At 39.7% G+C, this 16,381-nt stretch overlaps 1 protein-coding gene across 1 annotated transcript in view; it reads right to left on the bottom strand.

The window, feature by feature from the left end:
• Positions 1 to 16,381, bottom strand: part of TTN (titin) — a 244,573-nt gene that overhangs the window by 11,602 nt on the left and 216,590 nt on the right. The window contains exons 278-303 of the mRNA XM_050900483.1: positions 15,899 to 16,195; positions 15,208 to 15,795; positions 14,805 to 15,107; positions 14,363 to 14,659; positions 13,595 to 13,882; positions 13,208 to 13,507; positions 12,810 to 13,112; positions 12,334 to 12,639; positions 10,457 to 12,223; positions 10,065 to 10,361; positions 9,217 to 9,504; positions 8,825 to 9,124; positions 6,680 to 8,746; positions 6,287 to 6,589; positions 5,901 to 6,206; positions 5,516 to 5,806; positions 5,096 to 5,395; positions 4,684 to 4,989; positions 4,130 to 4,435; positions 3,748 to 4,029; positions 2,865 to 3,458; positions 2,476 to 2,763; positions 2,056 to 2,355; positions 1,298 to 1,600; positions 724 to 1,026; positions 21 to 605 (exon numbers count right to left, since the gene is read on the bottom strand). Of these exons, the coding sequence (XP_050756440.1) occupies positions 21 to 605; positions 724 to 1,026; positions 1,298 to 1,600; positions 2,056 to 2,355; positions 2,476 to 2,763; positions 2,865 to 3,458; positions 3,748 to 4,029; positions 4,130 to 4,435; positions 4,684 to 4,989; positions 5,096 to 5,395; positions 5,516 to 5,806; positions 5,901 to 6,206; positions 6,287 to 6,589; positions 6,680 to 8,746; positions 8,825 to 9,124; positions 9,217 to 9,504; positions 10,065 to 10,361; positions 10,457 to 12,223; positions 12,334 to 12,639; positions 12,810 to 13,112; positions 13,208 to 13,507; positions 13,595 to 13,882; positions 14,363 to 14,659; positions 14,805 to 15,107; positions 15,208 to 15,795; positions 15,899 to 16,195 (11,868 nt within the window). The remainder of the gene's footprint in view (positions 1 to 20; positions 606 to 723; positions 1,027 to 1,297; positions 1,601 to 2,055; positions 2,356 to 2,475; positions 2,764 to 2,864; positions 3,459 to 3,747; positions 4,030 to 4,129; positions 4,436 to 4,683; positions 4,990 to 5,095; positions 5,396 to 5,515; positions 5,807 to 5,900; positions 6,207 to 6,286; positions 6,590 to 6,679; positions 8,747 to 8,824; positions 9,125 to 9,216; positions 9,505 to 10,064; positions 10,362 to 10,456; positions 12,224 to 12,333; positions 12,640 to 12,809; positions 13,113 to 13,207; positions 13,508 to 13,594; positions 13,883 to 14,362; positions 14,660 to 14,804; positions 15,108 to 15,207; positions 15,796 to 15,898; positions 16,196 to 16,381) is intronic.

The raw sequence follows: 16,381 nt of genomic DNA, 5'->3' as shown, positions 1-16,381 counted from the left end.
ATATCTAGAAGGGGACTTACTTAGAGGTGTCTTTGGTACTGCTGGTTCTTCAGATTTGAGAGATTTGCTAATACCGAAATGGTTTTCAGCAGAAACACGGAAATGATATTCCACATTTTCTTTGAGCCCTTTCACCACTAGTGATGTCCCTTTCACTCTAGAGTCAACAGTGTACCAGGCAGTCTTCGGTACTTCTCGTCTCTCAACAATATAACCTAGGATATCTGCACCACCATCATCTGTAGGAGGTCTCCAGCTTACTCTGACAGAACGAGCTTGTATGTCATCATACTCAAGTGGCCCTTCTGGTGGATTTGGAATGCCAATCACTCTGACTTTAATATACACAGCTTTTTTGCCACACTTGTTTTCAAGTGCCAAATCGTAGGTGCCTGAATCTTCTCTTTCTGCATCTTTGATCACAAGTTCTGTGTGAGTGTCAGAAGTCGCAATCATGGCCCTCTTGCTGATGTCATGTCCTTCTTTTGTCCATTTGCATATTGGGATGGGCTTACCCTTAATGGGTATTGTAAGCCTGATAACTCCACCTTGTCTCACCATGAGACCTTCCTGGTATTTTTCATCAAGTTCATAGTCAGGATATTCTGTAAACAAAATGAACATGTCATGCTATGTCTGTTTTACAGATGATATCATACCTGCTTTAGGCAAATACTTTTTTAGGACAACTTTCAATGAGAGTTAAGACTTGAAGTGTCTTACCAAGCATTTCTGTTACTTTGACTGTGCCTGGCACTTCAGCAGGTTCTCCTGGCCCACCAGCATTACAGGCTAGCACACGGAATCTGTACTCTGCGCCCTGGGGGAGATGTGTCAAGGTATATTCACGAATCTTGGTTGGTGTGGTATTACATTTGGTCCATTCAAATTGATCAACCTTCTGCATCTCAATTAAGTAGCCAGTAACTTTAGAACCACCTTCATCTTCTGGTGGACTCCAAGCCAGGGAGACAGATGTTCTTGTAGTATCAGTGACTCTTGGATTCTGAGGTTTACCTGGAGGAGCTGGAAGAGAAGATCAGATGGGGGTGTGGAATCTTTTTTATGAATATTTAAAAGATGTAACAAATGCTAACTTGCAACATATGATCTGTGTTAAGTCTACAGGAAAACTTAGAATGAAAGATTTTCACTAATATTTTTTTAGTTTTCTTCAGTCAGAATCTCACTTGTTAATTCACCCAGATAAATTTCCAAATTAGAAAAAAGAGTAAATTTTACCAGTATCATTCCCTTCTGCCATAATTCCCTACAATCTATATAGGAAATTACTTACCAATTGGATCTCTGGCGACAGCAGACTTGGAAGGACGGCTGGGTTTCCCAGTGCCTCTGGCATTGATTGCTGTGACTCGGTGTTCATATTCTAATCCTTCAACCAACCCAGAGGAACGGTAACGAGTCATAGTGACTGGAACTTTATTTACACGGATCCATCTATCTGCTCTAACTTCTTTGCGTTCCACAATATAACCAGTAATCTGTGAGTCACCATCATCTTCTGGAGGATACCAAGTTAATGTCATGCCATCTCGAGAGATATCAAACACTTCCGGAGTGCCAGGAGGACCAGGAATACCTGTAAAAACATGACACAGAATTAGTGAAGAAAGCGTCATATGATTCTACACATTAGTAATATGCAACATATTGTGAATGACAATGTAATATCAATGTCCTATCAACCTCTTTTTATCAGCAGATATCAAAGTACTTTACAAACTAGGTCAGTGAAATACTCCTGTTTTTGTAATGGAGTCAAGCAGTTTTTCAAGGCTAATAGTAGACCTGAGCAGAAAATCCAAGTTTACCATCCAGGTTCTGTGCAGTGCATCTGTAATACCTATATAGATTTATGGATGGCATTTTTCTCTGCAAATGTAACAAGACTACTGTGTATCATAATGTACCATTTTATTTGGCAAAAGGAAGTAGTAACATCTAGAAAACAATCTTATCTATGTGATATATAAGCCCATTTAAATATATATTTTTACTTGTAAAGGTAGAGAATAAGCAAAAATTCAGACTTACGGATTCTGCTCTTGCATTCTATAATTTCAGACTGCAGGTAAGATCCGATTCCAAAGCGGTTTGTAGCAGCCACACGGAACACGTATTCTGCACCTTCAACAAGTCTGGTGAACTTAAATGTTGTCCTGGTTACTGACTCTGAAACTGGCAGCCATCCAGGACGGTGAGCATCACGCTGTTCTACCACATAGCCGCTAAGGGTAGCTCCACCATCCAGCTCAGGTGGCTCCCAGGAGATGGTTACATAATTTGAATCAATTTCATCAATTCGGATAGGTCCAACAGGTGGTCCAGGTTTGTCTAGAAAAAAAAAGAAAATTAAAAGACAAAAAAAAAATGTGGAGAAAAGGAATCATATTGCTGATGTAAAAAAATTCAGATGGAGAAAGATCATGGACAATTATTTTCATAAATACTTACCAAGGATTATAACCTTTATTGTATCAGTAACTGTTCCAGTTGTGTTCTTCAGTTCAAGTGTATACTCTCCAGTGTCATGTATGGTGGTCTCACGCACAGTTAATTTAGTCATTTTGGCAACAGTTTCCATTTTGATGCGTTCTGATTCTTTTAGTTTAGAACCAGCAAAGAACCAAGATGCAGCTGGAGGTGGTCGTCCTTCAATTGGAATAGCTAACTCAATGGGCTTGCCAGCAGGTACATGAATTGTCTTCTGAGGTATTCCAGCGAAGTCAATTGTTGGTAGAACTAAGAAAAACAAATCATTGATATATTAAATACCGATTTTATAAATATTGCATTCATTTGGTGTAAGCTTCATCCTGTTATTTTTAACAGTAGATACCTACCTTTTTGGTCTTGTACTGTCACTGCTGTGACAATCTCTCGTGGTTCTGACACACCCTTCTGATTCTGTGCTCTGACCCTGAACAAGTACTGTTCACCTTCATTGAGAGAGATAATTGTATGCTCGTAGACGGTAGGCTTCAGTGTCACTACCTTCAACCATCTTTCTGTTCCAGCTTTGCTGGCCTCAATAACATAGCCAGTCAATCTGCTGCCACCATCATGTGGTGGTTTCTCCCATGCAAGAGTAACAGTTGATTTAGTGGTGTCAATCACTTCGAGTTTTTGTGGTATCATGGGGACATCAGATACTAGTACTGCATCAGATGTTTCACAAGCTTCACCAATGCCGTAAATATTTTCTGGTAGTACTCTGAAATAATACAAAGCTCCTTCTAGAAGTCCAGTAACTCTATAAAATGTCTTGCTGCATTTGGTAGTGACAGTCTTGTAAGCTCTCATGGAAGCTTCACGTTTCTCAATTATATAATTGTTGACTGGGGCTCCACCATCAATGGTTGGAATATCCCAAGTAAGTGTCACAGAATCTTTTGATACTTCCTTAATTCTCACTGCAGCTGGTGGACCAGGTGTATCTAAAACAAAAAAAACAAACAAAAAAATTTTTTTTCTTTTTGGATCCTTTCCTTTTACAGTCAATGACTGTGTCTGCATAAAAAAAACAACACTGCGATTTGATTTATAAACTAGCACAGCTTTAGAAACTATGTATTTTCCTTTGGATTAGATTGTTTCTCTGACTTCCCAAACATTCTCATGTTATTTAAACTGCAAACGTCCTTTGGAAATGAATGACTTTCTTATTCTTGAGCAACGTGCACTATGAGTAATGTAATGCCCATATACAATTGTAGCAGTACTTACCATACACTTTTACAGAAATAGTTGCAGATTTTTTTCCTGATTGATTTTCAGCCTCAAGGACGTATTTTCCAGCATCATATCGATTAACTTTATCCACAATAAGCAGAGTGTAGCTGTCTGTAGTATCAATAATAGCTCGACTTACAAGGTCAACACCCTGCTTGCTCCATGTGATTACGGGAGCAGGTCTGCCAGATACAGAGACCATTAGGCGCAGGGAACCACCAGCTCTGACTGTAACTGTCTTCTTCAGATCATCAGCAAGCTCAAGCTCAGGTATTTCTGATGAAGGGTGTAAGAAACATGGAATTAATTAATCTTTTAGTAGTTCTAAAGGAAAATATAATTGTTCCTTAAAATATACATTAAGTTTTCAAATTACCTATTCTTTCCACAGGTTCTATTTCTGCTGATGATTCACTAAATTCACTCATACCATTCACATTTGTAGCAGCAACTCTGAATTGGTATTTCTGGGCTGTTTTAAGACCAGTCACGGTGAACTCAGCATTCCTCAGAGTGGCAGTTGTATGTGGTCGATACCACTGTTCAGTACCTTCTTCTTTCATTTCAAGAACATAGCCTAAGATGTCAGCACCACCGTCATATGTGGGTTTTGACCATGCTAAACTTATGCTGTGCTTAGTAGTATCCACAACTCTTGGAGCTGAAGGTGGTGCAGGAGTATCTTTGAAAAAGAAAATGCATTTCACATTTGGTGCAGGAAACATTTTACAGTTAAAAACAATTTCTAAACAGCTAATGCCAGGAAATGCATTTAAAATGAACTATAACTGCTTTAAAGTTTATTCTAATACTAGCTAGTTCAGTGAGATCATATGTGGTTTTGGGTATCTTAGTCAAAGTGTCAGCGTGGGTTTACACTCCATTATTACAAGTAAATATTTTAAATATGTTTTAAACGTGGTAACTTACATGATGGTTCTTTACATAACATGTATTGTGAAGCTTCACTAGGCTCACTGTTCCCAGCAGCATTCACTGCAGTGACACGGAACTGGTACTGGCTGCCTTCCATGAGATTGGTGACTTTTAATCTGGTATCATAAACAGTGTAATCTCTGTTCACTCGTGTCCAGCGCAGACTTTTCCTTTCACGTTTGTCCACAAGATAGTCCTTAATCTCACTGCCACCATCTGACTCTGGTTTCGTCCACTGAATAATGATATGTTCCTTGCCGACACTCACTTCTTCAGGAGCACCAGGCTGTGTTGGGATAGCTGTTTTTTTTGAAAAGGTGAAAAAAAAAATATTATTTAACAAATTGTTTATATATGAGAAATATTCCACAAATTCTGATGCAGAATGGAAGGTAGTAACACTCACTGAAAGCATTCCTGGCAATCACAGGTTCTGTTTCAAGTGGAACACCTGGTCCATATTTGTTGACAGCTCTCACACGGAAGATGTATTCATTATTTTTAATAAGTTTTGTTACCACATATGATAAAGTTTGGCATTCAGCCTCAACAATAACCCAGTGAAGTCTGCTGGTTTCACGTCTTTCTACGATATAGTGAGTGATTTGTGCACCTCCATCTTCCTCAGGAATGTTCCATGCCAGAGTACATTTCTCTTCTGTTACTCTGCTAACTGTGATTTTGCCTGCGCATGGACCTGGTGAATCTGGGTAGAGATGAAAATAAGTAGTGTTATTAGCAGTTAAGGAAAAGCGTCTCACTCTTATTTAAAAGAATGTGGGTTTTTTAGTATACTAAGTATGAATATTAATCATGGGGTACATACCAAGCACTTTGACAAGAACAGAAATTTGTTTCATCCCACTGGCATTTTTAACTGTTAGAGTATATTTTCCACTATCACTTCTGTCACAGAACTTGATAATTGCAATGGCTCGTTTGCTGGTGTATTGCAGAGATATCTTTTCACATAGATCCAACTCCCTGTCACCTTTGGACCAGAACACTTTTGGTTCTGGTTTCCCACCAATGGCCGCATCAAGAACAAGATCTGATCCAGCCCTAATGGTCACAACTTCTCCCTGCAGTCTGGCATCGAGTTCAGCCTTTGGTGGTGCTGTCATAAGGAAAAAGAGGTTAAAAACAAATTCCATGACAGTACTAAAAATAGAACATTATGTATTTAATTGTTCCAAGTGAATATTTCTTACAGTATTCATCTTTGCAAATAACAGCACCAGTTGATTCAGATCCTTTGCTAATCACACCAGCAGCGTTCTTTGCTAGTACACGGAATTCGTATGCTTCATCTTCACTAAGAGCTGTCACAGTAAAAAAGTTTTCTGAGACAATGGTATAATTGCATTTCAGCCAGCGTCCATCACCAGATTCGTTATATGGTTTGCGCTCTATAATATATCCGATAATTTTGCTTCCACCATCATAAAGGGGTGCTGACCAGCTCAGTGACACTGTAGACCTGGTGACATCTGTTACTTCTGGTCTTCCTGGTGGATCTGGAGGAATAAAACAGAAAAATGAGAAATGCAATTCTATTTTAGCTTAAATACAACATAACTCAAAAAGTAATACTTACCAACTGGATTTTGAGCCACTACAGGTCTGGAAGCTTCACTAGCTTTGCTAACACCTGCAGCATTTAGAGCATAGGTTCTGAATTGATATTCTAGGCCTTCCACCAATCCCATGACTTTGTAGTTGCATTCACAGCATGGCACTTTGTTTTCCTTCACCCAAAGGATGGTGTTGCGCTCCTTCTTTTCAACCCAATATCCAATGACTTTGCTGCCACCATCATGATAGGGTTCCTCCCAGCGAATGGCCATGGCAGTTGCAGACACAGAATAGACTTCTGGCCTTGAAGGTGGGCTTGGTGGGACTAAACACAAAAAAGATGGGGAATAAAATTTTAGTTATTACAAATACCTCAGTCAGAGGATAAACAAATTTTGAAAAGTGTTTCACTTACCGAATGGATGCTCAGCAACTATTGTTTTTGATTCAAGGGGTTTGCTGACACCAAATCTGTTTTCTGAGCTTACTCGGAAACTGTACTCCTGGTATTTTGTGAGATGAGTGACTTTGATCTGTGTACGTTTCACACTGGAATTTACCAGCTGCCATGCTGTTGTGCCAGATTCACGTTTCTCTACAATGTAGTTCGTAATGTCACTGCCACCATTATCTTCAGGTTCTTTCCAGGTCAACACACAGGATTCAGAAGAGACAGATGATATTTCAATTGGGCCAGTGACAGGACCTGGCCTTCCTATGACTACCACTGTGACAGTAAATGTTTTCACACCAGCAGTGTTTTCAAGTGTGAGGTAGTATTTACCAGAGTCACCTCTCATACTGTCCTTTACAGTCAGTGTGGTTCTGTCTTTTGTTGTCTTGATGGTCACTCTCTCAGTTTCCTTCAGCCTCATCTCCTCAAGTTTCCATGTCACTTTTGGAGCTGGGCGCCCACTGATTGGTATATCAATAGTAAAGGTGCTTCCAGCCTTGCATGTTATGAGCTGTCTGCTTATTTCGCTGAGATCTGCTGTTGGTTCAATCTGCGGCTCCTTAATAATAACAGAAGAGAAAGCTTCTCTTGGCTCACTGTAGCCAGCATCATTCTTTGCCTTGACCCGGAACTCATATTCAGTGTTCTCCACAAGGCCTTCAACAGTGAAAGTAAGTTGTTTGGTTTGTCCAGCTGCAATCCAGGAGTCAGATCCTTTTTGTTTCATTTCAAGAAGGTATCCAGTAACACGGCTACCACCATCATGATCAGGTTTAAGCCAAGCTAAAACTACAGAAGATTTGGTTGTATCAACAATATCTAGTCTCTTAGGTGGAGCAGGTTCTTCCGTGGCTACAACTGGTTCTGTTAATTCACAGGGTTCACCTACACCATATTCATTTTCTGCTGACACTCGGTAGTAATATGGCACACCTTCTGCCAGATCAGTGACCTTAAAGATTTGTCGAGTGCATTTTGAACTTATGACTTGCCAGCTACGACGGCTTGCTTCCCGTTTTTCCACAATGTAGTGATGGATACGTGAACCTCCATCCAGAACAGGAGCATCCCACATTAAAGTAATAGATCGTCGAGTCACATCTTTAAATGTAATAGGACCTGGTGGACCAGGTGTGTCCAAAACCTTGACAGTAAATGTAATAGACTTACTTCCACTGTTGTTTTCCACAGTAAAGACATATTTGCCAGCATCATTTCTATTGCATTCCTCCACAGTCAATGTGCTGAATGAATCAGTTGTTTGAATGTCAGCACGCAAGCTAAGATTAGCATCTGCTTTGGACCACACAGCAGTAGGAACAGGTCTTCCAGAGAAGGCAATAAATAGACGAATGCTTGCACCTGCTCTTATAATATGAGTCTGCTTGAAGTTTGCATCGATATCAATTTCAGGTGCAGAAAGCCTGTCCACAGTTTGGACTGAAGCAGGAACTTCACAACTTTCTCCTTTGCCAGCACCATTGACAGCACTAACTCTGAATTTATAGTGTTCTCCTGCCTCCAAATCAACAACGGTGTATTTAGTAGCAAGAACAGTCTCTGCATTGACTTTCTGCCATGCTTCGAGATCAGCTTTGCACATCTCAATGATGTACCCAATTATTTCCATGCCTCCATCAAAAACTGGCTTGGTCCACTCTAAGCTTACACTAGTCTTCGATGTATCTGTCACCTTTACAACATTAGGAGCACTTGGTGGGCTGACTGGTTCTCTACATTTAATCAGCTTCGAAACGTCACTTGGAGGTCCAACTCCTGCAGCGTTTTCAGCCATGACATGGAATTCATACTCATTGCCTTCAATAAGGCCAGTTACTCTGTATCTGTTCTCAGTAATGGGCCTCTTACTGGATACTTTAACCCAGCGCATGCTCTTCTTTTCTCTCCTTTCTAGAATATACTCATTTATCTCGCTTCCGCCATCTGATTTTGGTCTTGCCCATGTGAGTGTAATACTGTCTCCTGTTACATTGGTAGGCTCTGGAGTTCCTGGTGCATCAGGGAGAGCTAAAAAAAGAAAAACATCATTAGAAAGACAAGATGGTAACTCCACAGTTATTTCTACAGAATGAGGTGGAAACTTACTGTAAGGTATTTGTGCAGTAACTGGATCAGACTCCAATGGTCTGCCAACTCCAAATTTGTTCACTGCAGAGACACGGAACTGGTACTCATTGCCCTTAATTAATTTAAGTGCCGTGTAGCTGCAAGCTTCACATTTATCTTCAACTAATGCCCAAGCAATCCTGCTGGTTTCACGTTTTTCAATTATGTAGTGGGAAATAGAAGCGCAACCATCATTAGCTGGAGGCTCCCACCACAATGTGACTTTTTCTCCAGTAATGTTTGTGAATCGTATTGGTCCACCAACTTTTCCTGGTGTGTCTGCAATTTTAAAGGTTCAGAATTATAATTTGCTGGCACTTAGAATAAAATACTATTTTAAAAGAGCATGCTGAAACTGTTTGGTGCAGTACCTTGTACTCTGAAGGTAATATCTTCTCGTTTAGTGCCTGATGCATTTTTGGCTTCTACTGTGTACACTCCACGATGATCCCGGGTAGCATCTCTAATGAAGATTGTACTATACCCAATAGCTGTAGTTATTTCTATATTCATTATTTTCTCAATCTCCTTACCATCCTTAAACCATGTCACTTTAGGTACGGGACGTCCTTTGATTAGAGCTTTAAGTCTAATGCTCTCTCCAGCTTTAACAGTAAGGCCTTCAAAGTGCTCAGGGCCAAATTCAATTGTTGGAGCAACTAAAAAGGAAAATATAGTTCAATTCCCATATAGCTAAGTATTTTTTCCTGATACTTTTTAAAATGTACTAATTATAAAAGATTGCTATACATAGAATTTTCACTTAGAAAATGGCATTCTCTAAAAAGCAGTTATTATATGAACTATAAACATGTTTTTCCTGTAAGCACACAGTGCATCATATTAACAATAGGTGAAAGACACCGTTAATATATGTTATTACAGTATGCCAAGCTACCTGAGGCACATTTTCATTTCTAAATTATTCAGTGCATCAAAATATTAGTTTATGATTTCTTTCCAACTTTGCTGCTGCTGCTTATCCAACACAAATGTAGAGAGCCATGCCTTTCAGCAATTTATTACGTATGTCTGCCAGATTTGGGTCTTTAATTTAGACCCTCCCACCTTAGCGTACAAACAGAAATGTTCTGAGTTGACTGGAAGGACCTCAGTCACACATTCTTCCCCCCTTGGCCTCCAATTTCCCATCAGTACAGCCAGAAGCTCTAGCTGGCTTCAATACCCAAACACAACCATATTAAGAAATAATTCTTACCGTTTTCATCCCTGGTCATGATATAGCCTGAAGACTGTGAAGGTGGGCTGATTGTACCAACAGCGTTTCTTGCAAGCACTCTGAATTCATATCGGTCACCTGAACTGAGTCCTGTAACTGTATATTGGCATTCACTGACATCAGTAAAGTTACATCTGAGCCAACGGTCTTCACTTCCTTGCCGTTTCTCAATGCTGTAAGCCACAATCTTACTGCCTCCATCACGCAGTGGGGGGGTCCATTTAAGGGTGACTGTTTCCCTGGTGACATCAATGTAATCAGGAGTACCAGGTGGGTCTGAAAGGAAAATAATTAAAATTTATTTTTATTACTGCTCACCATAGTCTACAAGACTAGAATTTTCTTGGATGAGTGATTGATCATTCACTCACCCACTGGAGAGACTGCCAAAGTAAATTTGCTCGGCTCACTAGCTCGGCTTAGACCTGCAGTGTTTTCAGCATATACTTGGAACTGGTAATCCAGGCCCTCAAGCAGTCCAGTAATCCTGTATTCTCTGCTAGATATTAATGCAACATTAACCTTCTGCCACAAAATACTGTTTCTTTCTTTCTTTTCAACGTGATATCCAATAATCTCTGAACCACCATCATAAACCGGAGCATCCCAAGATATGGTCATTCCATCAGCGGTTATGTTGTATACAACAGGCTTGCCCGGGGCACCTGGTGGTCTAAACTGATGCTTTGCCACAACATCTGCTGAGACAAGAGGTGGGCTCACTCCGTATCTGTTTTCTGCACGAACTCTAAACTGATATTCAGTGTCTTTAACAAGGTTTGGTACTTTGAATGTTGTTCTTGCAGCGCTCGAACACACCAGCTTCCAGTTCATTTGTGAAGTTTCTCTCTTCTCAATACTGTAGCCAGAAATTTCTCCTCCCCCATCATCTTCGGGAGCTTCCCATGACAAAACTACACTATCTGCTTTGACTTCATCTAGTCTTAAAGGTCCTTTTGGCTTAGATGGAGGGCCAAGAGTGATGACGGTGATTGTGAATGTTTTTCTGCAGACGACATTATCGAGAATTAAAGTATATTTGCCCCCATGCTCCTTTTTCACATTCTTGATGCTTAAGCTTATCTTGTTTTCAGTTTTCTTGAAACGAAGATGTTCAGTTTCTTTAAGAGGGAGGTTGTCCTTGAGCCAGCTCATTGATGGCTTAGGTTTACCTTTATAGGGCAATTCAATGTGCAGGTTATGTCCAATTCTTACTGCAATTTGACCTCCAGGAATATCAGAAAGGTCTGCTTCAGGTGTTATTATATGTTCTTTCACTGTAATGGGTCCAACAGTAACACCATCACTCATGCCTTTTTCATTTTTAGCAAAGACTCTGAATTCCATGACAGAAAGCTCTTTAAGTTTTTCAACTTCAAATTCACAGCTCTTGCTTGTGCCTGCATATGTCCATTCTTTTTCTTGCTGCAGTTTCTTTTCAATAACATAGTCTGATATAATGCTACCACCATCATAGTCAGGTTTGCTCCACTGCAATTTAACAGAAGTCTTTGTAGAATCTTTCATGGCTAGGTCTTTTACAGGTCCAGGTACGTCTGCAGCTTTCACTGGTTCAGATGTCTCACAAGGTTCACCCAGTCCAATTTCATTTTCAGCAAGAACACGGAAGAAGAATGCAGTCTTCTCTGACAGGTTAGTTAGCTTAAAGGTGGTATGAGAACACTTTGTTGTTACAGTTGACCAGGCCCTCTTTGTAGCATCTCTTTTTTCAACAACATAATTTGTTATTTCAGAACCACCATTAATGAGAGGTGGCTCCCATACCAGTGTAACTGTGCCACGAGAAACATGCTTAAGCTGCAGCTTCTGGCAGGCAGATGGCGTGTCAAGTACTTTTACATTCACAAATGATGATTTTGCTTCTCCAACTCCATTTTCAATTGTAAGAACATATTTTCCTGTATCATTTCGGGTAACTTGAGGAATAGTAAGTAGCGTAGATGATTCTGTGTTCTGGATTATATATCTTTCATCAATCCCAAGATTCTTATCACCCTTTCTCCATGTGACTGTTGGAGGAGGTCTTCCTTTGAATGGAATCATTGTTTGCACATCTTCACCTGCTTTAGCAACAATAGAGGTCTGGAGAGCAACATCCAGATCAATCTCTGGTGCCACTGTGGAAATAAGTAAAAAATTAGTAATGCATACTTGGAATGTAAAATAAGAAATGCTTTGAAAAAAACCAAAACACAGAAAAATGATAAATCACTGAAAAGTACAGTACCAAGAATATCTTTAGCTTGAACGGGTTCCGTCATTTCAATAGGCTCTCCTTGTCCAGCACAATTTATAGCAGACACGCGGAAATAATAATTAACACTTGGCTGAAGGTGGGATACAACATACTCAGTTGTTCTCACTTCTCCCTTAGTACTGACTACAGTCCATTCTTGCTCTTCACCTTCCCTTTTCTCCACCACGTAGTTGGTAATCGGACTTCCTCCATCATAAGCAGGTTTAATCCAGCCAAGGGTGACAGATGTCTTGGTTGTATCCACAACCTTCAGCTTTGTTGGTGAGCCTGGCTTATCTGTAAGTGATAGTTTATGGGGAGGGGAAAAGAAAAATCAGAAGCCATAGTTAAAATTAATCATAAAGAGGAATAAAATCTACCCTCAGTTACATTGGTGCAATCCCATCCCAATTGCTTATTTTCCATTGATTTCTAACCAATTAGAAATACTGCACGTTGTATCTTACCAATAGGATCTGCGGCTTTGTAGAAGTCAGAAGCTTCAGAGAATGGACCTTGTCCAGCTGCATTGACAGCACAAACTCGGAAATGATATTCACTGTTTTCAGTCAGACCTGTTACTTTCTGTCTGGTGTCCCGAATGGTTTCTTTAGTAACCTTGAACCAACTCAGACTCTTCTTGTCACGCTTCTCAAGAAAATATCCTGATATTTCACTGCCTCCATCAACAGTGGGCCTATTCCAGACAACGGTCATAGAATTCTTGGTTATCATTGTGACTTCTGGTACACTAGGTGGTCCAGGTGTAACTGAGTAAAAAAAAATATATGTCAGTAAATCAGTACTACTTACAAATAATACACAAGATGATTCAGTTGCCTAAGTTATTTTATATGTTTCTTACCAAATGAATTTTTGGCTATAACAGGTTCAGACTCCAGTGAATCACCAACTCCAAACTTGTTCACACCACGGACACGGAACACATATTCATTTCCTTTGATAAGTTTTGTTGTAGTTATGATACACCCCTCCAGTTTTTCAGAAATTAAAGACCATACAACCCGACTTGTCTCTCGCTTTTCAACAACATAGTGTGTTACAGGTGCACCACCATCATCTGCTGGTGGGTCCCACATTACTGTAATCTTCTCAGCAGTGACTGTCTTAAACTGTATAGGTCCACTTGGGGGTCCTGGCTTGTCTGTGGAAGGCAGAAGAAAGAAGATGTTAAGTATTTATTACTGAATTATTGCTTAATAGTATAATACAGTTGTATCTCAAGACATACCAAGTATCTGTACTCTAACATGGGCTGATGCTGAACCCATGGCATTCTTCAGTTTTAATTCATAGGTGCCACTGTTGAGTCGAGTTGCATCCTTGATGAGTATAGAAGCAAATTCTGTTGTGTTTTCAATAGACACTAGTGCACTGGTTTGTACCTCGTTGCCATTTTTGAACCATTCAATTGTGGGTATAGGCTTGCCTGAGATACCTAGTTTTAGCTTAACTGAAGTTCCTGCTTTATATTTCACCACTTCTGTATATTCTGGTGGCACATCGATTTCAGGTGCACCTTAAGAAAAAATAAGAATAAGAAAAAATTAAAAACATACTTATTTTAGACTTGTATTTAATAAAACCAAAAATAATAGTACTTTATTTAAGCTAATACTTACAGGCATTTTATAAATACAGATCAAAGTAAAGATAGCATGTACAACTTAAATCATAAACCTAGAACAAGTTAGAACTAATCCTACCAAGAAAAGGCAACCACATGTATAAATATAACCACTTTGGCCATGGGGCATGGGCAGACTTCTGGCATGGGCAGACAAAGAATAAAGATACCATAAGACTTTAAAAATGCAGATACAGCCAAAGATGTTCATTACAATTATGCCCAAATAGCTCACAGTCATTCAAGCTTATTGAATCAATCACTGTAAACTAGCCTTCCATATTTAAAAGACTATGATTCCACAAAACAGCGCTGCCTTTAAGCTTCCTAGTGCCACAAACTGGTACCGTTATATCATTGCAAAACACTTACCATATGTATCAACACATGTGATAGGACCCACAACATCTGAGGGATTACTAATGGAACCAACGGCATTCTTAGCAAAGACCCGGAATTCATACCGGGAATTCTGTGTCAGACCAGATACTGTGAACTGAGTCTCAATAACATTGGTGAAGCTAGCTTTTGTCCATCTGCCATCCGGAAGATCACGTTTTTCTACGATGTATCCAGTGATCTTGCTACCACCATCAAATGCTGGCTTCTGCCATGACAGAGTGATAGCAGTCTTGGAAATATCTGAGACACGAATGTTTCTTGGTGGCTCTGCAGTAGGAAACATAAGAGTATTGCTAATGAATAACAGCTGTTTTGGATATTGGCTTACTGTACAGGACAGAATATCATGGGGGAAAAAAAAAAAAGCACTACTTAAATGGTTGGGCTTCTTTATTTTCTAGGGAATACATACCACAAGCATCAATTGCAAGGACCGGATCAGAAGGATGACTTGCTTTTCCAATGCCAGCTGCATTTTCTGCATAAACTCTAAATTCATAGATAAGGCCAGCGCTGATAGTGGTGACTTTGAAGTGAGTTGTGCGAATGAGGGTCTTGTTAGCCTTCTGCCATAATATGCTATTCCTGTCTTTCATTTCCAGGTGGTATCCAATGACTGCACTACCACCATTAGTGACTGGTTCATGCCATCCAACAGTAATACTCTCTCGGGTGACATTCGTGACCCATGGTGTGGAAGGAGGGCCAGGGGTAGCTGATGATATCAAAAGAAGCGATTAATTGTTAACAAAATTGTATTTTCAACATCAGAGCATTAAAACATCGACCTATAGTGTGAGAAGCATATTACTTACTGTAAGGAAGCTTGACAACGACACATTTTGAGTCTATGTGATCGCTGATGCCAAAGCGGTTCTCAGCTTTGATGCGGAATTGGTATTCTTCTCCTGTTGTGAGCTTCATAACTTTGATAACAGTTCTAGCAACAGTTGCAGATACTTCGGACCACGCAGCAGTACTTGTTTCTCTTTTCAGTACAATATAGTTGGTAACTTGACTTCCACCATCATAAGCTGGCGGCTGCCATCTGAGTGTTACACTCTCTTCAGTGATATCGCTAAGGACAACAGGACCAACAGGAGGGCCTGGTCTATCCAGCACAACAATATTAACAAATGATTTTGTAGTGCCGCTTGAGTTGGCAGCAGTAATGTCGTATCTGCCAGCATCAGCAGCCACACTTTCTTTAAGGTTAATGATGAGACTTTCTGCAGTGGTTTCTGTGTGAAATCTAATGGTAGGTTTCAGTGGAACACCATCTCTAGACAATGTCACCTTTGGCACTGGTTTTCCAGAAACTGGAATTTCAACTTTCAGGTTTGATCCCGCTCGAATATATACAGTGTTATGAGGGAAGCCCTTCATGTCAATCTCGGGAGATTCTGAAAAAGAAAACATTTTCAAACGATTAAACAATGTTCTGTCTTTTTAAATATGAATCCAGCTTAATGTGTATCAACTTTTGTCTCATGTCAGGAAGCATACCTAATTGTTCTTTAACTGTAATAGGGAGCAGTAGTTCCTTAGGATCACTTAAACCAGCTTGGTTTTCTGCAGACACCCTGAAGAAATAGTCAACATTCTCCTTAAGACCATGGACAACATGATGAGTTGTCTTTACGACTGCACACTTAACCCATTTTTGCTGTCCTTTCTCAAGAGCTTCAATGAGGTAGCTCACAATTCTGCTTCCACCATCATGTTCTGGTTTTAGCCATGAAAGAGAAACACTGTCCTTTGTGACATTTGTTACTCCAAGTTTTTCTGGTGGGCTGGGTTTTTCTGAGAAAAAAAAAGTGCAATAGGTTAAACAATATAGCAAGTATTTACTTTTTATATTAGCAATTACACAGGAATGCCATCTGGATTGACAAAATGTGTTTTTAAATGAATTTGTATATTAGAAACATTTTAAGTAAAATGCAAGCAAAATTTAAAATTCAAGCTATTACTTAGCTCTTTTTCATT

Source organism: Gymnogyps californianus, chromosome 7, assembly GCF_018139145.2.
Source record: "Gymnogyps californianus isolate 813 chromosome 7, ASM1813914v2, whole genome shotgun sequence".
Taxonomy (NCBI): domain Eukaryota; kingdom Metazoa; phylum Chordata; class Aves; order Accipitriformes; family Cathartidae; genus Gymnogyps; species Gymnogyps californianus.
The sequence above is the reverse complement of the archived record's forward strand: the minus strand, read 5'-3'. Positions and strand labels throughout refer to the sequence as shown.